We start from the raw sequence: 20,920 nt of genomic DNA, 5'->3' as shown, positions 1-20,920 counted from the left end.
GGGACCATCCTTGTGTCTTTCCCACACAAAAACCCAACATTCTCAGCCTATATAATACAGACCTTTATGAAGGATGGAAGCAGAGTCATCCATAAGCCTAGGAGACTCCCAGAAAGGGAGAAATGTGGCCCGAGACCTTCAGGAAGCAGACAGATGCTGGGCAGCCTACAACGGCCATGGCATGACCACATGTGGGAATGACACCCATGATGGCGGGTGTGGCCCATGGGATGCACCTGCCAATGCAAGGAGGCACAGTAACTGGCTCCCGTGGTACCTCCTAACTAGATGGGACAGCTGACTATCCTGTTTAAGCCAAAATGAGTTTGTTTTACAGGCAGCACAGAATTCCCCATTGCCAGTTTCCGTTCTGTTGTGTTCACTATTGATGTATTTGACTTTAAAAAAAAAGAATTGAATTAAAGGCTGAGTAAGGCAGACTTTAGAGCTAGCCTGGGGGTGACCGGAAGAGGAGAGGACACCCTCTTCCTCTTCCTTCCCAGCTATTCTGGCCAAGGGGCCTCCCTCTGCAGCCAGGGCTGGCTCCCCTCCTGCTGGTACAAAGGGGAATTCAGGACAAAGTTAAATGTTGGCTATTGAGCAACTTAAGAGACAGAAACTAATTTTTACCTTGAAGCCATCCTAGAAAAGGTCTTTTTTCTAGGGCCTTGCTGAGGAGTCTTAATGATACAATGCAATTAGATGGTGGTAAAACAACAAAGCTCTCAGAGCCAGTCACCATTCCTGCCTCATGTCCAAGCAGAGCTAGAGGAGAACAAAGCTAGTTCTGGTTGAAGTCTATAGAAAGTTGTAATTAATCTTCTCATCCCCAAAGGCATCCCACATCTTTCTCCAGCTGGTCTAATGCTTTGATTTCAAAGCATCTGGAAATAAGTACGTGGCTGAGGTTTCATTTGGCGACTGAGGATAGAGCCACGAGAGAGCAGAAAGATGGAAATCTTCCCTTTCTGATCACCGTAGCCCCTGGTGGAGGGACATCAAAACCTCATCCGAGCATATTGATGGCACAAAACTCATTCAGGAAGGATGACAAGAGTCCCCATAATCAGCTGGTCTCGGGGCTCCTTCAAGGTTTCTTTTCACCCATCCTGACGGAAACTTGTTAACTTTAGCCCTTTTTTCCAGAAATGAAATGAGCCAGCTGGCCATCAGAGCTCAGAACCCCCATGAAATCTACGGTTTCCCAACACCATCAAGGACCAAATCTTGTACAGCAAGTTCAGCTCAATGTAGCCAAGTCTGCCAAGGGCGAATGTAATGGGATGTTGTGGCCAGAGAAAATTTGAGGTGTGCAAGAATTTAAGGCTGAAGTCTACCAGCTGTCACACTTTGTCTCAGTTAGGCACCAAGAATTAACAGCAAGAAAACAGCCACAGCACAGAGACCTGGCACTACCTTCCCCCTCCCAATTCCTCTTCCCCCTCTTCTACCCCACTAACCCATCAGAGGAACATCCATGCTTATGACCTCCTCACAATACGGCTCTTAGATCCTGACCCCATCCATTCCTGTTCAAACCCTCAGATCCAAGCAAATAGGAGAATATATTCAGTCTTTTTACAGATGAAAGGATTTCTTTCTAGGATCCTCCCTGCTTGCAGCCAGAGGAAGGCCAAAGCTAAGCTGGAGGCCTCTTCCCCACACCCACACCACCCCCATGCCAACTTTGTGGTTGTCTCAGTCACAACTGGTCATCTGAAGCATACAGAGATTTAGTCTTAGCATCACCCAAAGCTCCCCAACTCAGCTGTCACCCATTTCTTCAGCCCAAAAGTTTATTCTCGGCAAGATGCAAATGTTGGCTTTCTGCAAGACACCTGCCTACTTTTTCACCCCATTAATAAGTTTCTCCTCCCAGATCTGCATTAAAACAAGCCTACTCCATATATCCAAGCGTGCACAACTCCAAGAGAGGAGGAAGATTAGAGCAATTCTCTTGTGCACAGTATACTAGAGAAGAATAAATCAAAGCTGCTATTGATTTTGGCACTGAATGATGCCTGTGGAGTAGTATATAGACTCTTATATAAGTATTGAACTTCCAGGCCCTTGTATGCTGAACCCAGAAGGTGGTCACCCTGCTCCACTGATCCGTATGAGTTTTGGGAATTAAGAAGAGCCAGCAGAGGTCAGCTGAAGGCCAGTCAACAACCAATCCAGATTGTGCCAATTTCCTCTTTGTTTCTATGAATATATGCTGCATTGTAAATTATTTTTTAATTGCATTTTTCCATCCAAAGAATAAAATGAAAAAAAAATCTATGTTGTACATTTGAGTAGAGGTCCAGCACCAAGTGCACCCAGGGGCCCAGATGGGGAAGGTGCACATGGTTTTTTAACATTGACAATAGCTCAACCTGTGTAATTCTGCTCCCCATGAAGACTTTCCCTGAAATGATCAAACCACACAACAGATTTGTACTCACGAGGCTCTAACAGGTCACTGAGACCACAAAGTTCTGACGGAAGAATTAGATCCATTCCTGAGGGTGGGAACCAGGAGAGACATGGGATGCTTCATTTCAGATGGCAACCTCCTACTGAATCCCCCCGGGGGGAAACAGCCCAGAGTAGAGCCAAACCAGATGGCAAGGTCAAAATGTTATTCTGAAATGGTATTCTATCAAATCTTGGGGTTGGGGGAAAGGCTAAAAGAGGGGGTGGGGAATGACACACATGGGGATCCCTATTCCACTCACTAGATCACACGAGGAGGGACCAGACCCTTCTACCTGAGTCTGCCCACACTGACCTCATCCCACCCCCGGGGTCCCCAGCATCATCCGATATCCACTGACATCAACCATTCCAGTTCAGACTGGGCTCAGACAAAAGCTGCTTCCAGTCCGAAGCCATCCATCACTGAAGACATCCTTACAAGACTGAGGTAGACTGTGACAGAAGAGGAAAAATCATCGTACTGCATCCTCCTGCAAATTTTTCATCAATAAAAATTGACACGCTTTTTGATTTCTTAAGAAAACAAATTTTACAGTGATTTATATTATATTAAAATAAATAAATTTTATTTTCCTAATAAGAAAACCTTTCTGAATTAGAAAAAATGCGAGAATACATCTCTCTTCTTTCCTGATAATGTAGTGTTGAGCGCTCACTACCTACAGGCTACTAGGGAAAACACAAAGCCCTACCTAGATCTCCTCATGGTGACTTTTGAGGGTTCACCCTCTTCTGTTTGCACCGTTTGTCCAATCAGACCCTTGAAAATCTTTTAAGGGCTATCACTTCTATCCTATCTGTACAAGGGGGAATCCCCCGTGTCTTAGCCACAGACTTGGCCCAGATTTTTTTTTTTTTTTTTTTTTACCTCTCTCTCTGACCAAGAACTCATGAGGCTGGAAGGAGGATCATTCTTACTTCTCAATCCTGTTCTTAATCACAATGTTGGGAAGGGAGAAGCAGCACCCGGAAGCCTGGAGTGACAAGGCCACGGAACACCTGAGAACAAGTGGGCAAACAAAAGGGAAAGAAGGGCAGGCGCCTCCACAACTTCAGAGGGGATGAGCCTTCTGAGAAACTGGACTAATGACTTTGTTCCACCTAGGCTGCCCCACTGACTTCATGAAAAATAGCTATGGTTTATAAATAGACATTAAGGCCTGTATTTCACAGTCCACCCTCCATCTAGGAGTCTCTACCTCTGCCAGAGCTTAGTGGTATCCAAGCCCCAGACCGAGAGAGCACTGCCCTGGCCAAAGGCTGTGCCAAGGGACCAAGTCACCATCTGGGACAGCCTTGGGAACTGCTGCTTACCCACCCACCTGCATCAAGGAGAAGACACAGAGGTGAGACTAGAGGAGAGGACGGTCTGTCATGACTGAGATCTACTGTCAGATGCGCTCTCTTCAGACACTGGGTAATGTGTCCAGGCTGCTTTTTGCTAATGATTTGGGGAGGGGGGGCTCTCCTGCATTAAAATACTTTTCCTCTATTATTTACAGAAAACATACATGAGAGAGAGAGAGGAAATTGGACAGGCATGGGGAGGAAGGGAACATCTGAGAGAGGACAGGAAGGAGGAGGAAAAAGAGAGAAGAGAAAGATGAGATGCGTCCAGGAGCAGGAAGAACAGAGAGAGATGTGAAGAAAATGAGGAAAAGAAAAGAATGAGGAAGAGCAACGGAAGATGAGAGGAGGAAAGAGAAGAGATAGAAAGCCAGGGAGGTTGGGGTGGGGGTGTGACCATAAGAAGGGAGACAGAATTGGAGAAGGGAGGAGGAAAAGCGGAGGAAGGGTGAGAAGAGACAGAGGATGATATCTGTCCATCATGCCTGCCACCCCCCCACCACACTGAGCCTCATCTCAGAGCTCTGGGCACGCAAGTGCGTGCTCACACACACACAAACACACACACGCGCACACAAACAAAATAAATCATTTCTAAAGCCTCGTTGAGTACAAACTTAACTTGTGTCTCTTGGCTCCTCGGCTAGTGATCAGCTAAAATCAGTTTATTCTCAGATCAATGGGTTGCTTTCAGACCAAAGAAGCCACACCCGCAGAACATAGACCAAAAAAAGCCCAAACCTAAGAATCAAAAACAGTCAATAACTTATATGAAGTTAATGTTAAAACTTAAAAAAAAATTAAATATGTTAAAACCAACAAAGGTGTACACCAGGATGCCATGGGAGCAGGGGAGAAGAGAGCTAGAGACCTCCATCTGATTGACTTTACTTCCCTGGCTTTGTTTGGTCTTGAAAGGATCCCCAGCTTCTAGCTGAACCCCATTTTCTCTCCCCCCCACTATCCCAGAGATCCTGGCTCCCAGAAGATGCAATCACCAAACATAAATGAGCATGTGAGAGAGGACTAGGGGTGGGGGGGTCCTCATGACAAAAACCAACAGTTTGGTGTCATGAGTTTGCTGTCACCTCAGCAAACTAGATGAAGAGAAAGAGGCGTGTGCCTCTAAGAAGTCCAAAGCTCCCATAAGAATGATACAAGAGTCTTCCACTGATGTGTGTACACTGAAGGGGACACACACTTGCAATACAGACACACAACACAGACACACGAGTGCCCACGCACACACACAGGCGCACACACTCAAGGGTTTCAGACCCATGAAAAAGTGTGAGAGCAGCAGCTATTGGTCAATCTGAGGAACTAATATAACTGATTTGTGTTCTTTTTTTCCTTAAAAAATATCCTTCAGTCTTAAAAGAAACATTTTCTGGGGAGGATCCTGAAAAGCCTGGAATTCTGCTGGAAAAGGATTTGTGTATGGGTTTGTTTGTGGTTCGGTTGGTAGTTTCCTCCGCCCCCAATTTTGAAAGTTTTTTTTTCTCCACAAACAAGGGCTTTGCTTGGAGAACCCTGGACCCTGGCAAAAACGTCCTGTGCTCGCAAACACAGCTGGCTGAGCTTCTTTCTGAGCTCAGGAGCTTCCCATTTGGAAGCTACGGTGACCAGAAGGCCAGCAGCCCCAGGAGGCTTTCCCCCAGGACACGGGTTTCACAGTGAGGTCCACAGATAGCCAGGCAACACCGCACTAAACACGGCATCCAAGTCATCAGACCAACAGGACCGACAGAAATGAGAATGGGGTGGGGGGTGAGGAGAGGGTTAGGGTCTGTCATGTGTCAGTCACACGGTGGCAGCAATCAGAGGAATCCTGAGATTTCCGGAGGGGGAGGGGGCGCCGTCCGTCCGGTGAGAACATACATCAAAGCCCCAGGGAGAGGCTTAAACACTTGTCCCCAAAGGGAAATGTTAGGAAGGGTTCGACCTTGGCAAAGAGAGGATACGTCCGTTCTTCTTGCCCCCATTCATGTGGGTATAAGGTATACGTTCCTCATAGTTTCCCTTAAGGCCCAGAGATGGCCCATTGTCCCTCCCCAGGACCTCGTCTCTCTGGGAGTAAGAAGAAGGGTCCAGGGGGATGCTTTCCATGTTTTCGAAGTCCATCTCAAACTCCTCACTCTCAGGGGGCTTGTTTTCTTCACTGTAAAAAAAGGAGACCTCCCGGAAGCTGGGGTGGAGGTCGTCTTTCAGCATCTCGATGATCTCAATGAAGGTAGGGCGCATCTTGGGGTTGTACTGCCAGCACATTTGCATTAGGCTATTCCTGGAAAAGGAGAGAGAGAGAGAGAGAGTCCTTTCAGACTGAGTTACCTTCCCAAGGGCATCATGGTGGGGCAGGAGTCAGAGATGCAGAGTTTGATCCTCACAACAAGCCTCTGAGGTAACTGCAGCTATTAACCTCATTTTATAGATGAGGAAACTGAGGCAAACAGAGGTTAAGTTATTTGCCCAGTCACACATCTAATGGAAGGGAGAGATAATAAACACCAGTAAAAATAAGTTTATTAAAAATGTATTTGCATCACCTAACTCTCAATTTGTTCGAATCCAATCTCAGGTACTTTATTAACTAGGCAAGATCATTTAACCTCTGTTACCCTCAGTTTCCTCATCTGTAAAATAAGCTGGAAAAGGAAATGGCAAACCATTCTGGTATCTTTGCCAAGAAAGCCCTAGAAGGAGTCACAAAGAGTCAGACACAATTGAAAAATGACTAAACAATTCCCAGGGTATTATGGGAGTCAAATGAAATAATGTATGTAAAACATTACATACATGTAGAAATGTTGGCTATAGCTCTTTTTGTAGTGGTAAAGAACTGGAAATCAAGAGTAGGTCTAACAATTGGGGAATGGCTGAAAAAACTGTGGTATATGTAGGTGATTGAATACTATTGTGCTATAAGAAATGACATGCAGATGATTTCAGAAAAAGCTGAAAGAACTGCATGAACTGATACAGAGTGAAATAAGCAGAACCAGGAGATCATTATACACAGTAACAGCAATATTGTATGATGATCAACTGTGAAAACTTGGCTACTCTCATAAATGCAATGATCTGGGACATTCCCAAAAGACTTATGTTAGCCACCTCCAGAGAAAGAACAGCTGGAGTCAGATGGATACAGATTAAAGCATACTATCTTTCATATCCACATATTCAGAGTTTTATTTGGGGGTTTTGGTTCTGTATAACTTCGCTCTCACAACAATGACCAATATGGAAGTGTGTTTTGCATAATAATAAAAATTAAATTAAAAAAAAGAAATTTTGGCTATTTCTTATACTTTAAAGAAATACAAAAAGGGAATTTTTATTGCCGAAATGAGAAAGGTTAGTATTATTCATACAGAGCAATTTCTTTTGCTGGGGCCCATTTCAATTTCTGTCTTCTCAAAATACTTACACTCTCTCTGGACAGTTATCAGGTTGGTCCAGGTACCCTCCATCCATCACAAATTTCAGGACCTGCTCATTGGACAGGCCTTGGTAAGGCTGCTCAGCCAGGCTGCTGATCTCCCATAGGACTACGCCAAAGGACCTGTGAGTAAGAAGTATGAAGACAATGGTCAGAGGGAAGGGCCAGAAACTCAAGTCTTCTGGTGGGCCTCCCCAAAGCTCTGAACCCCACCTCTTTCCAACTCCTTACTGAAGGCCACAAGGTCCTGAGAGGCCCTTAGCATAGGCACCATACCCTCTTCACTTACCACACATCTGAATAGGTAGTAAAGACCCCATCCTTTAAAGATTCTGGAGCCATCCACCTCACAGGGAGCAAACCCTTGCCCCCTTTTCGATAATAATCTGTCTCATAGATGTCTCTGGTCATCCCAAAGTCTGGCGACAAAGAGTTAAGAGGCTGTTAGAGAGAGCTCCCACAGAGCAACTCATTCCACCCCCCACCAATCCCATTTCCCCATCTCCTAGTCTACCATCAATCTCTCCTCTCCTAACCACAAATTCTACATAAAAACCCTAAAGTGACTAATATGGGGATCCAGGAATCAAGTCTAGATACAGATTTGGTCATTTTTATTATCTGATCATGATATTCCACTGCTGGAAAACTTTTCAGTGGCTCTTCATTGCCTTCTCAATAATGTTCAAATTTTTCTGCCTGGCCTTCAAGGCTTTCCACAATCCAGTCCCAGACTAAGCTTTTTAGTCTCATTTATCTCCCATGACTCTTCCTTCATGTACTCCATGGAGGATACTGGAAAGCTCTTTGCTCCCAAAACATACCACAAACTCTCCTGCCTTCTTGCTCTTCCTTGTGCTCCTCCCTATTCCTGGATTTCTTTCTTTCTTTCTCTCTCGATTTCCTCTCCAGTTCATGTTGTCTCTTCCCAGGAAGCCTGGTTCTGATCACTTGATCAATAACTCCCCTGCCCAGCTTCTCCCTTGGACCCTGACTACTGCTTTGCCCCTAATGTTTGCATCACCTCTCCTATGGTTAACTGGACTGGTGTCTCAAATCGCCTATGAGACTTTATGAGGACAGGGATCCCAGCTCCAGATATGGAACCAGGAGTGCATGAGAGACCTCACTGTTCAATTTTCAGTGTGAGCATTTACACTTTAGAAATAGGCAAACCTACAAATCAGGGCTTCATTAACTGTCCACTGTCTAGTCTGAAGTGATGCAGATTAAACTTTAAAGTGTGCCATGTATACTGTTAGTAGAGTTTCCCCCCCTAGGGACATGGTTGGTAAGCATTTACTACCTGGAAATGACTTTGGAAACCCTATCTTTAAAGGTTCGTGGATTTGAAGCATCGTTCCCATCCTGAGCGTGTATCTGACTCCCTGGATTTTGCCATTCTATTTCAGTTGCCTTCTGATCTACTTCAGACCTCGTGGCGCTGTGTGGGGCCCCCTGCTCTGTAGCTTCCTTTTGTGTGTGGGCTTCCCCCTTGAGAATGGAAGTTCCTTGAAAACAGAGGCTGCCTTTCTTTTCTTTTGTATTTATATCCCTAGAGCTTAGCATGCTGCCCGGCATACAGAGCTTAATAAATGACTTTTACTTGTCTGCCTGCAAGGAAACATGGAAGTCATTTAGTCAGGGAAGCTAGGTGGCTCAGGGGATAGAGAGCCAGGCATAGAGATGAGAGGTCCTGGGTTCAAATCAAGCCTCAGACACTTCCTAGCTGTGTCACTTAACCCCAATTACCTATTACTGCTCTTCTGCCCTTGGAATTGATACTTAGTATTGATTTCAAGACAGAAGGTAAGGAGTTTAAAAAAAAATCATAGTCCTGTCTCATTTTGTAGATATAGAAGATGATATCCAGAGAGGTTAATTGACTTGTCCTGAGTCACACTGGGAAAAAGGAGTAGAACTAGACTATATGTTATCTAAAATTTTACTCTCTCAGACACTGAACACAGCAGGTTCTAAATGATTTTCTACTGAATCAGAATGAGCCAAGCAAATATAGTTCTGACTCAAATCTAGCCTCAGATGAGTTTCTTTCTCCTGAACTCCCCAAAAACCTACCTCCTATCTTTACAGTAAAGTCTTCGGCAACCATACAATTCCGGGCAGCAAGGTCTCTGTGAACAAATTTCTTGGCATTCAAATAGGCCATGCCGTCTGCAATCTCCACAGCCATCTGTATGATCTCCCGGAGGGTGGGAGGAGGGCGACCAGGGTTGTTCTAAAGGGAGAATAGGGGAGTGAGTGGCAGAAAAGGTCCAAAAAAGAGTTTTGCTTCACAGGCTCTCCTCTGGACCAACTGACCTCTGCCTCTGGCCGCAGGGAGCGGAGATAACTCTTCAGGTCCCCGTGCACCATCAGCTCCATGACCACCAAGGTGGGTTGCCCTTTGGAGACCACTCCCAGGAGGCGGACCTGTGAGGTGAAGAAGGTTTGGCTTAGGCAAGTGTCCCTGGGCAGGGGTTGGAGAAGGGGTAGGGTAGGAGTGGAGATAAGAACTTCCAAGGGAATGGGAAGAGTCACAAAACCCAGAAGGGCCCTTTAAGGGGAGAGATGCATTAGCTCTGCACCAAATCCATTTCCTTAGGATTCAGATCTGTGATGGTCATTACCTTGGCTATCTATGATGGTCCTAGATGGAAGCTCCCTGAGGGCAGGGCCCAATGTGCTGTTCCTTTGTCTCCCTCTAGCCCAGGGGCTCCCTAGAGGCAGAGGCTGGGTCTGCTCATCTTCACCTGTCTCTCCATTAACCTTCACAGGCGAGGAGGGCTGGGGCCATGGTATCTACTGAGTGATTCTTCCCCCATATATGACCCTGGATTGGAAGTACTCTTGATGCGTGTCTTAAAGCCACCATTGGCGAACACACACAGACATCACTCACCACATGATGGCAGCTGAAGCCCTTCATGACAGAAGCCTCATTCAAGAATTCAATACGCTCCCGGAGGCTGGCAGACTCATTCACCGTCTTCACGGCCACACGGGTCTCAGCCTCCCCCTTGACGATGTCCTTGGCGTTGCCCTCATAGACCATTCCAAAAGAGCCTTGGCCAAGTTCACGGAGGAGGCTGATTTTCTCTCGAGCTACTTCCCACTCGTCTGGTACATAAACTGCAACAACCCACAAAAGACCCCTGGCGTTTATGGGATATCCACTCCTCCCCCTTTGCAGAGTGCTTTGCAGTCCCTCTCACCCCAGAATCTCACCACAGCCCTACAAGGCTGTGACCATTTTGTGGAAAAACAAACCAAAGCCCAGAGGGGAGACAAGGTCCCATAAGCTAGTTAGGGTTAAGAGAAGAACTCAGGTCAAAATCATAGACTCAGAGGTAGAAGAGCCCTTTGAGGCCATTCATGCCCATGTCCACATTTTATGGAGGAAGGAACATGCTCAGAGGGATGTAATCTTATGGGCAGTGGGTGAAAAAGCTGGGCCTTCTGGTCTAGGGTTCCTTCTGCTGTTTTTCAGATATTGTGAGAAATAGTGGCCTGGGCCAGGCCCTGCTATGGTATGTGCAGAGGAACTGGATTAAAATATCTTCTTTCCTCCCTCACTTTAAAAAAGTGATCAAGAGGGTCTTTGCTCCCCACAGGGTCTGGGCCATTTTGGCTGCTGGTTATAAATCTCAGATTTAAAGATAGAAGGGATCTCAGAGGCCACTGAGCCCAACTCCCTCATTTTACAGGTGAGGTATAACTGAGGTCCGCAAAGCCTAAGGGATTTGTCCACATTCACACAGCTACAGGAGGCTGAGGCAGGAGTGGAACTGAGGCATTCCTGGGACAATCACCTCAAGGCTTCCTCTAAAAATGGTATCTACTCAGTCAGCAGTGGGATTTGTACCTGCACCTTTGGGAAGAGTGAAGTCTAAGTGTGTGGACCCTCGTCTCTTGCTCCCTGCTCCTGCTCCTGCCCAGGGATGAGCTGGTAGGGGTATAAGGTAGGGAGCACAGGTACTTTAGAGAAACGGCAAGATGGAGATGTGATGGAGTCCCATCGACTTCAAGTTTCCCTTTGTTTACTGGATACCACATCACTCATGACAAACATTTCCTATTCCCATTCTAAATTCATGATCCAATGACTTCTAAGGGCAGGACTGATACAGCCTCTGGGCTTCTCATGTGTGTTCTTGGACACAAAGAGGGTGGGATCTCTGGAGTCCAAATCAGTGGCAAGGACTCAGAACCCCAGGCCTTAGGGATGATGGGCTGAAAAAAGTGATCAACTCTATCACCTCCTCATCTTCTAATCATTCCTTAAACAAATAGGATACATATGGATTGGACAGACAGACAGAAAGACACACACTCGCACACGCGCGCCCACACACACACACACACACACACGACTCAGCTGCAAGAGGAGAGGAATCAAAATTTGACAACTCTTCTAAAAACAACAACCCACGAATCCCTGCGGGGAGAGGTGCTCACCATCACTGGCACTGAGGTATTCTGGATTGGAAGAGGCGAACAGTGGGCCTGTCGGTCCTTCCGTTTGCCTGGAATAACAGGAAAGGAAAAGCCCAAGTGGCTTTAGATTCTACTCTGGAGATTGCTAGGTTCTTTGCTGAAATTCTGAAGGTCACTGTATGCCTTATGTGAACCCTGGGGCTCATGAGATTCTTTTTGAAATTCTATGGGTCATGAGATTCTTGGTAGAACCCCAAATTTGGTGAGATTTTGATGAAGGACCCTTGTGAATTCATTCATGTGAACAGATTACTTATAGAGCCATGTAGAATGCGAGTTTTCAAGGAACCCTGTGGATGACTCAATTCTTTTGAAAGGGACAGAGTTCTGAGATCCTAGAAATCACTCAGTTCTTCAGGGAATCCTACAGACTATTGGATCCTTAACAAAAGTCTGGCTTCCTATATACCATTGGATTCCTCCCATTCTCCAACATTGCAGAGACTGGTCTTAAACCCAGGACTCCTATAACAATTCAGAATAACAGTATCTGTGTTGCCAGACCACTGGATTCTTAATAAAAGCCTGGCATTTGACCCATTACAGAATCCTGAAGGTTGTACATTTTTCTATGGAATTCCGGGATTTCTAGGTACCTTAAAGACATATTCATTTTATGGGAGGGAGAGGGGGAAATGGGAATAGAAACTAAGCGCCCAGATGAAGAAAATCATTCTACCAATTCAGGTTAAAACCTTTTCCATAACTTTTGTTTTAAGAGAATTGTCAAGAGCACTGAAAATTGGAATGTATTGGAATAGTATGTGTCAGGGGTGGGACCTAAACCAAGGTGTGCCTGGCTTCCAGGCCAGCTCTTTATCCATTACACCATATGGCCCAGCCAAATCATAAATTATCTTTTCTCTGACCTCAGAAAGTATGACCCAAGTACAAAGGGATAGTCATTCTTTTCTATTCTCCAATATTGTCACTGTCTAATGTGACGTATTAGTTGGTAGATGATCTCCTGGTGACCCCCATGGAAATAGGGAAACTATCTGTCCTGAACTAATCCCCCAAACTCTACATACAGAAGGTACTTAATAAATGCTTACTGAGCAAATGCATAGCCGAAGGACCAGGGGTCTCTCAGTGGAAAGCCACCTTATTTTATAGTGACTACTCTCACAGCTGGAAAGTGAGGCCCTGCAGGAGGCAGGCTTTGGGCTTCAGGTGGTAGCAGGAAAGTAAACTTTTTATTATTTAGGTTTTCGTGTGTGTGTGTGTCTGCGAGTGCAGCTGTGTCTCTGTGTTATGAAAATATTTCTAGGTACTGCCCTGCCTTCTTTTTTCTGAAACCCTCATCTTCTGTCTTAGTATCAAGTTCTATGATAAAAGAGGGGCAAGGACTGTGCAAATGGAGTTAAGTGACTTGCCCAGGGTCACACAGCTAGGAAATGTCTGAGGCCAAATTTGAACCCAGGACCTCCAGACTCCAGGCCTGGCACTCTATCCACTGGGTTACCTAAATTTTATTATCTCCACTTATACTCACCTCTTCTTCACAAAGACATAAACAGCTCCAACCATGCTGACCAAGAAAATGGCGATGATGACTGGACCAATGATAATTTTTGCAATATTCGATGGGACATCTACTAAAACAAGAATGAAAAAGAAGGTAATGTTTATAACAATGTCAATTTGGAGTCAGGAGTCCCAGGTTCAAATCCTGCCCCTGATCTTTACTAGCTATGTGATCTTGAACAAGATATTCCATTTCTCTCAAACCCAGTTCCCTCCTCTAGAAGGTGAGAGGAAGTATTCCTTCCACCTTGGAATCTAGAGTTCTATGGTCGACATTTTTCATGCAAGTATCATTGCTCAAGGAGCCATGTACCCACCTAAAATCCCACCTTCTCCTCCTTAATGCTAGAGCCTTTTTCCTGAGATTATCTCCAATTAATACTACATATAGCTCATCTGAATGTAGTTCTTTTACATTTTCTTCTCCTTCATTCGAATGTAGCTCCTTGAGGACAAAGACCCACCCTTCCTTCCCTCCTTCCTTCCTATCTATCTTGGAGTCAATACTATGTATTGGCTCCAAGGCAGAAGAGTGGTAAGGGCTAGGCAATGGGGGTTAAGTGACTTGTCCAGGCACACAGCTAGGAAGTGTCTGAGTCTAGATTTGAACCCAGGACCTCCAGTCTCTAGACCTGGCTCTCAATCCACTGAGCTACCCAGCTGCTCCTAACAGAAGCAATTTCTGCCTTTCTTTGTGCCACCAGCATTTAGCACAGTGGCTAGCCCATAGTAGTGCTTAATAGGTAACAGACTGAAACTGCCCTAAATCTGACTCATACCCCTGGGTAGCTACCCCTGTGTGGTGTGTCTTGGGAGAGTTTCCTCTCATGTCTCTGAATCAGCTTGGGATCTCCTGGTGCTTCCTACCTGGATGCCACAGACCTTCACTTTTGGAAGGAGCCGTAGACATCTTTATCCAGCTTCTGAAGTTACAGGTGAGGAAACTGAGCTCTCGAGAGATGGAGTATTTGCCCGGCCACACACAGATCTTGTGAGGAGAAGGCAGGATAGCAGAGGAGATGGTATGCTAGCCTCGGAGTTTAGAAAACCTCAATTCAAACCCTCATGCTAAGTCTTACAGCTATGTGACTCTGAGCAAGTCTGTGGTCTCTTCTCTTTAAAGTAAGAATATTGGCTAACACACAATAATATGTAGAATGCAATAAATTAGCAATATGATATCTAAGCTCACGGGATTACTATGAAACTCAAATGAAACATCGGATAGGAAGTATTTTGCAACTATTAAAAGGCTACATAAATCAGTTGCTACTATTACCATCATCAGCAACATCATTATTAGTCAAAGGTAGGGTGTTACAGTTTGTGAAGCATTTTCTTCACATAAATGGGCTCATACAATTCTTACAACAACTGAGGAAGGGGTAGTTATTATTTTTATTTTCTGGCGGAGGAAAGTGAGGCTAAAAGAGTGTTTGTTAGTGACTGGTCTAGGATCACACAGCTAAGCCCATATCAGAGGCAGAATCTGAACACTTAGGACCCCAAACCCATTATACTTTCCACTCTTAGCAGGAAGACTCCTTTTCTTATGCCCTCGTTGCCTATATATTTATTTGTCTAGAGAGTCTCTCAGCTGCAGCCCCAGCTTCGGTCCTACCTCCTACAGGAAGTTTTTTCTCATTACCACATGCGCACGCTCTTCTCACAGCACAGACTGTTCAGGCCACTCATCTGGTCACGATCACACACATCTCTATCATGAGATTGTAAGTCGCTAGATCAAAAAATGTCCCAAGAGTCTTAGAAGGGTTTACAGCCTCCGTAGCTCTGGGTACCTCGTAGGCAGGTCATTCCTGAGTGACAGAGGGAACTTACAATAATCGGCCACGTAGAAATAGGTGTGCTCAGTCCATGAACCATTTCCTGCCAAAGAGGTAGCTCGGATGCGAACGGTGTAGTTGCCTGGCTGTAGACCTCGGAGTCTGCAGCCCTGTTCGTTGGCATAATGTTTGCGGGAAACACAGAGATGTAGTTCCTGATTGGAGGAAGGGAAAAGGCAGAGGTGAGGTAAGGGAGAGAGGAAGAACAAGAGAGAAGTTATCTTTTATTCTTTTCTTGATTTAGTATGAACCTACAATCTCACTGCCATTAGGCTATCCACAGAAGGGCAAAGGCAGCTAAATCCACCATTTTGAGCAAGTTGAGGGAGCAGCCAATAGCTCAGTGCCCGGCTGCAGGCACAACCTCAGGCTCCCATGAGCCCCAACTGAGCAGGACACTTTGTTAAGAAATACACCGAAGAATCAGAGAGCTGAGAACAAGCTTAGAGATTATCCAGGAAAGACAGATATCCATCTGCCTTATGCTTTCACATTCACACGTAAGATCATAGATCTAGGGCTGACGGACCCTATGGGTCTGCAAGTCCAACTCTCTTATTTTACAGTAAAGGAAACTCAAGCTCAGGGAGGGGCAGTAAATTGCCCAGGGTCAAAAAAGGAGTAAAGAACAGAATCCAGGGGCTCTCAGCTCCCAAATCCAGCATTCAGGATGTTTTCTATGACCTCATAGAAGTCCTTAGAAGGCTGACAAGGAAGGGATGATTAGCTCCATTTTTCAGATGGGAAAACTGAAGCTGAGAAGGAAGGAAAGTCTGCCCATAGTGACATGACAGCAGATCAGTGGGACGGCTGGGACTCACACTCAAACCTTCGGGCCCTCAGTTCTAGGCTCTCTCCACTAATAATGATAATATCATCTATGGTTCCATTTTTACAATGTCTTCAAGATTACACAAGACTTTACTCAATGAAGCAGCTAGATGGCACAGTGGCTAGACCCTGGGATGACAGTGGGCAACTTGTGTAATCTCTATTCATCTCGGTTTTCCTCAACTCTAAAATGGAGATGATAACAGCATTTACCTTGCAAGGTTGTTGCGAGGATCGAGTGAGGTCATATTTGTAAAGCCCTTCACATAGTGCTGTAGAAATGCTTATTCCTTTCCCTTCCCCATGAGGGAGTTCAGTGCATATTCCCATTTTACAGATGAGAAAACAGAGGCTCAGAAAGGGGGGGGGGGAGGGTAATGATTCACTGACAGTCCCTTCTCCATTCTTCCCTCTGGCTTTTTTCAGGAAACCAGAAATACTTGAACAAGCCCATAACCTAATGATGACTTCAGTGGCAAAACCTTCCATGAAAAGAGGAAGGAAGGCATCACTAAAGGTCCCCATTATGTAAGAACTTTGGCCTTAAAGTCCAAAGGTCCAGCCTTGGCATTTATTACCTGCGGTACCTTGGGCAAGTCACGTTGCCTTAGTTACCTCATCTGTAAAACAGGGATGAGAACTCCTACTTTATCTATTTCATCAAGTTTGCAGGGAAAGTTCTTCACAAGACAAAGTATTACGCAAGTAGCAGCTAGTGCCTCTCCTCTAAGATTACCTGCCAGCTATTCTCTCTACATTTTATATGTGCCAGGTTATTTACGGGTTATAGTTACAGGATAGGTAGGTGGCCCAATGGTCAGAGCGCTTGGCTTGGAATTCAGGGAGATTCATCTTCTTGAGTTCAAATCCAGCCTTAGACACTTACTAACGAGTCACCTAGCCCTCCTCTGGAAAATGAACTGGAGAAGGAAATGGCAAACCAGTGCAAAAAAAAACAAACCCCCAATGGGGTCAAGAAGAGTCAGATACGACTGAAACAACAAAAAGAGCCAAATTTACAGGTTGCCTTTTCCATTAAAATGTGGCAGAGTCTGGTTTTGTTCTTTGTACCCACCAGCACTCAGCCAGGGATACTCTGCACAGGGCTTGGCAAGATTAAACGCTTAAATCCTTGTTGCGTGACTGACTGACTTCCAGGTGCTGGAGCTGAGATGCCCAGGCCTATGGAAGACCAGAGCTTGGAGAGAAAATGTGAATGAGAGAAAAAAGAGCCTGAAACCCATCCCAAACACAGAGCATGGGACCCTGATCACTAGCAAGAAAATCGACCAGAAAAACAACTCTGTTGAAAGGTAACACTCTTCCAAGTAGAATCAGTCATGGGCCAGAGGACAGAGGCTGAATACTAATAGTCATTAGAGCCAGCCATCCTGGGACAGCCCCAGGACAGATCCCCCAAGGGGCTGTGAGCAGAGACAAAGGAGGACCAGACTAAGTTTCAGTCCTGAAAATCAGCTAAACCAGCGATTGAGCCTTTTTGCTTAGTGCAACAAATATCGGATTTGGAGCTGAAAGTTCAAATCCCAATTCTGTCGTTTCCTGATCTAACTATCCCATCTTCTCAAGATTTCCCCCTCTACTACCTTCACGCTCTCATTTATCTTCAATCTCTCCCTTGTCTATTGGCTCCTTCCCTGCTGCCTACACATGCATCCATGTCTCTCCTATCCTCAAAAAACTGTCCATCTATTCCCAGTAATTACTGCACTATCATTTCTCCTTTTGTGGCTAAACATTTTGAGAAGGCTGTCAATAATCGATGCCAACTCTCTTCCCTTGAGCCATCCTAGATAATCATTCAAAATGGTGAGGTATTCTCTTGATTCAGAGAACCCCACAAAGTCATGCAAGTCAAGGGGCTCAAAACTCTGGGTTCACTTCAAGAACACCTGTGAAACACCCCCAAGCTATCAAGGGCATGCATATCCGAAGAGCTACCAACATTGAAGAAATAGTGTGTTTCTTTCTGTCGATACAATGGTGGAGGCTGGTGGCAGGTGTGCCCAGACTAAGGAGTGGGGTTGGACACAAGGTCATTGGCCCAAAAAGAGTGCTGAATTTTTGTTGCATATGCTTAAAAATGCAGAGAGTGGGGGCAGCTAGGTGGCTCAGTGGATTGAGTCAGGCCCAGAGATGGGAGGTCCTAGGTTCAAATCTGACCTCAGACACTTCCCAGCTGTGTGACCCTGGGCAAGTCACTTAACCTCCATTGCCTAGCCCTTACCACTCTTCTGCCTTGGAGCCAATATATAGTATTGATTCCAAGACAGAAGGTGAGGGTTTAAAAAAAATGCAGAGAGTAATGCAGAACTTAAGAGTTTGGATGTGGAGTCTCTTGTCATTAAGCATATCCAGGTTAACAAAGCTCCCCAAATGAGAAGATGGGCTTACAGGGCTAATGGGCGTATCAACCCATAAATGAGTTCCCCTTGCCATATTGAGATGATATTTACTGAAAAGGAGCAGATTGCTCCTAAACCAGAGGAAGAGGTTGCTCAAAAGAAAAGAAATATCCCAAAAGAAACTGAAGAAACACAAACTTATGGCACAAGAGTAAATGTGACATTATCAAGCAAATAAAAGCAAAATGAAAACATTAAGAAATAATAATTGATGCCAAACCCAGTGGCTTTTTCTCAATCCTCATCCTTTTTGGCCTCTCTATAGCTAAGACTCTCTCAATGACCTTCTCAATACTTTCTTCTCCCCAGGTCTCCATGACACTAACCTCTCCTGGTTCCCCTCCTAACTCTCTAAACACATCTTTCTCCATTGCAGGATCTTGATCCAGATTGTGCCTGCTAACTGTGGGTGTCCCAAGGGCTCTGTCCTGGGCCCTCTTCTTTTCTCCCTAAATACCATTTCACTTGATGACCTCATCCGCTTCTATGGGCTCAATTATCTATGCTGATGATTCTCAAATCTACATATTCAACTCTAAGCTCTCTCCTAACCTGCAGTCTCAGATCTCCAACTGCCTACTGGTCATCTAAAGATGGATTTCCTGCAGAAATCCAAAACTAAACTCATTATCTCCCCTCCCCTAAAATTCCCTGTTAATATTGAAGCCACCACCACTCTCCTGGTCACTCAGGCTCAAAACCTGGGTGTCAATTCTCCACTCCTCACTTTCTTTCATTTCCCATACCCAAGCTGTTGATAAGTCTTGTGCTTTTGCAATATCTCTAGTCTACCCCCACTCACTCCTCTTATACTATTCACAACCTCTACTACTCTGCTCTACTATTACAATAGTTATCTGGTTGGGTCCCCTAGCTTCAACCCTCTCCCCTGCTCCAGTTCATATTCCATTCAGTTGTCAAATTAATCTTCCTAAAGCATAGAACTGGCTACGCCACTCCCCTATCTGATAACCTCTGGTTCCCTATACTTCTAGGATTCTGTTTGACTGGAAACCCTTAGTAATCTGACCCCTTCTTATATCCACCCCCCATACACTCTGCAATCCGGCAACACTGGCCTCTTTGCTCTTCCTCACGTAAGACCCTCTGTCTTCCAACTCTGGGCATTTTCATTGGCTAGCCTCACTGCCATCTCCACCAACATCACTACACACACACATCTGGAATGTTCTTCCCCCTCAACTCCACCTGCTGGCTTCCTTCAAGACTGAGGCAAAATCTTACTGTCTACAAGAAGCCTTTCTTCATTCCCCCATTTGCCTTCTCTGTTGATTATGTTACATTTATCCTGGTTCTATTTTATGGACACATAACTGTTGGCATGTTGTTTCCTCCATTAGATTAGAAACTTCTTGAGGGTAGGGATTGGCTTTTGCCTTTCTTTGTAGCCCTAGAACTTAGCATAGTGACTGGCAAATACTTGCTAAATGTTTGTTGACTAGCTCAGCTCTGAAATGAGACAGTTGGTTGAGACATTTAATTTCTCTCTCCTTAAGCAAAATCAATAAAAGCAATGAAAGAATTTCCCTAAGAAACATTCGTTGACAGCTGGTGGTACAATGGATAGTGTTCTGGGTCAGGAGTAAGGAAGACTCAAATTCAAATCCAACCTCAAGCACTTAGTAGGTGTATGTCCCTGGATAAGTCACTTTACTTCTGTTTGCTTCAGACTGCTCAGCTATAAAATGGCTATAATAAGACCACTACTTTCCAGGATTGCTATGAGGATCAAATGAGGTAATATCCATAAAATGCCTTCCCCCCCCCCAATCTGCCCCCAACCACAGTTAGCCACACAAGAAGCCCTTGGGAGTAGCAACCTAGTTTCAGCCAGATATTTACCGTGACCATTATTCCTAAAGGCCTCGAATGTAACCATACATGAAACTCACAGCAACCGAAGGAGGAAGTTGGCATAAAAGTCAGAACCACAGAAAGTCCCAGATGGGAAATATCTTAGAACACACAATATCAGAGCTGGGAAGGGCCCCTAGAACAGGGGTCTTTACCCTGAGGCATATAAACTTCAAAAAATACATTTTGATAAGCGCATTTCACATAATTGGCTTCCTTTTTTATCTGATGCATTTTATTTTATGCATTTAAACTTCTCATTGCCCCCAAGATTTAGGTTTTTAAATTGCAATTGCAAAACAGTTCCTTATCTGTGTCAGTAGAGGGAGCTTTCTTACTGGGAATTTCTTTAAATAGTTTGAAAAAACAACTTTGTATTTATTTGTGTGCATATCAAATTCTCCTCTAATGAAATGTAAACTTCTAGAAAAAAAGGAACTTTTTTTTAAAATTTGCATCCCTGGGTCAATGCCTGAGATGTTGTAGGCATTTAATAGAACAAATATGTCCAGGTGTCTCCCGACTACCACCATGTAGAATGTAAGCTCTGTGAGGGCAGGGACTATTTCATTTTTATCTCCACATCCCTACTGTCTTAGCACACAGCGGGAGCTTAATAAATGCTGAATGAGTCACTGAACACAAGTCCAGCT

The 20,920-nt window shown here is 44.9% G+C and overlaps 1 protein-coding gene and 1 pseudogene across 1 annotated transcript in view; one reads left to right on the top strand and one right to left on the bottom strand.

Moving 5' to 3' along the window:
* Window positions 1–4,478: 4,478 nt before the first annotated feature.
* Window positions 4,479–20,920, bottom strand: part of INSR (insulin receptor) — a 167,501-nt gene continuing 151,059 nt past the window's right edge. Inside the window, exons 16-24 of the mRNA XM_044685385.1 lie at window positions 15,134–15,293; window positions 13,263–13,365; window positions 11,729–11,796; window positions 10,173–10,402; window positions 9,593–9,703; window positions 9,350–9,509; window positions 7,560–7,689; window positions 7,259–7,393; window positions 4,479–6,112 (exon numbers count right to left, since the gene is read on the bottom strand). Of these exons, the coding sequence (XP_044541320.1) occupies window positions 5,758–6,112; window positions 7,259–7,393; window positions 7,560–7,689; window positions 9,350–9,509; window positions 9,593–9,703; window positions 10,173–10,402; window positions 11,729–11,796; window positions 13,263–13,365; window positions 15,134–15,293 (1,452 nt within the window). The 3' untranslated portion in view covers window positions 4,479–5,757. The remainder of the gene's footprint in view (window positions 6,113–7,258; window positions 7,394–7,559; window positions 7,690–9,349; window positions 9,510–9,592; window positions 9,704–10,172; window positions 10,403–11,728; window positions 11,797–13,262; window positions 13,366–15,133; window positions 15,294–20,920) is intronic.
* Window positions 17,794–18,547, top strand: LOC123244494 (annotated as a pseudogene).

Source organism: Gracilinanus agilis, chromosome 1, assembly GCF_016433145.1.
Source record: "Gracilinanus agilis isolate LMUSP501 chromosome 1, AgileGrace, whole genome shotgun sequence".
NCBI lineage: Eukaryota > Metazoa > Chordata > Mammalia > Didelphimorphia > Didelphidae > Gracilinanus > Gracilinanus agilis.
The sequence above is the reverse complement of the archived record's forward strand: the minus strand, read 5'-3'. Positions and strand labels throughout refer to the sequence as shown.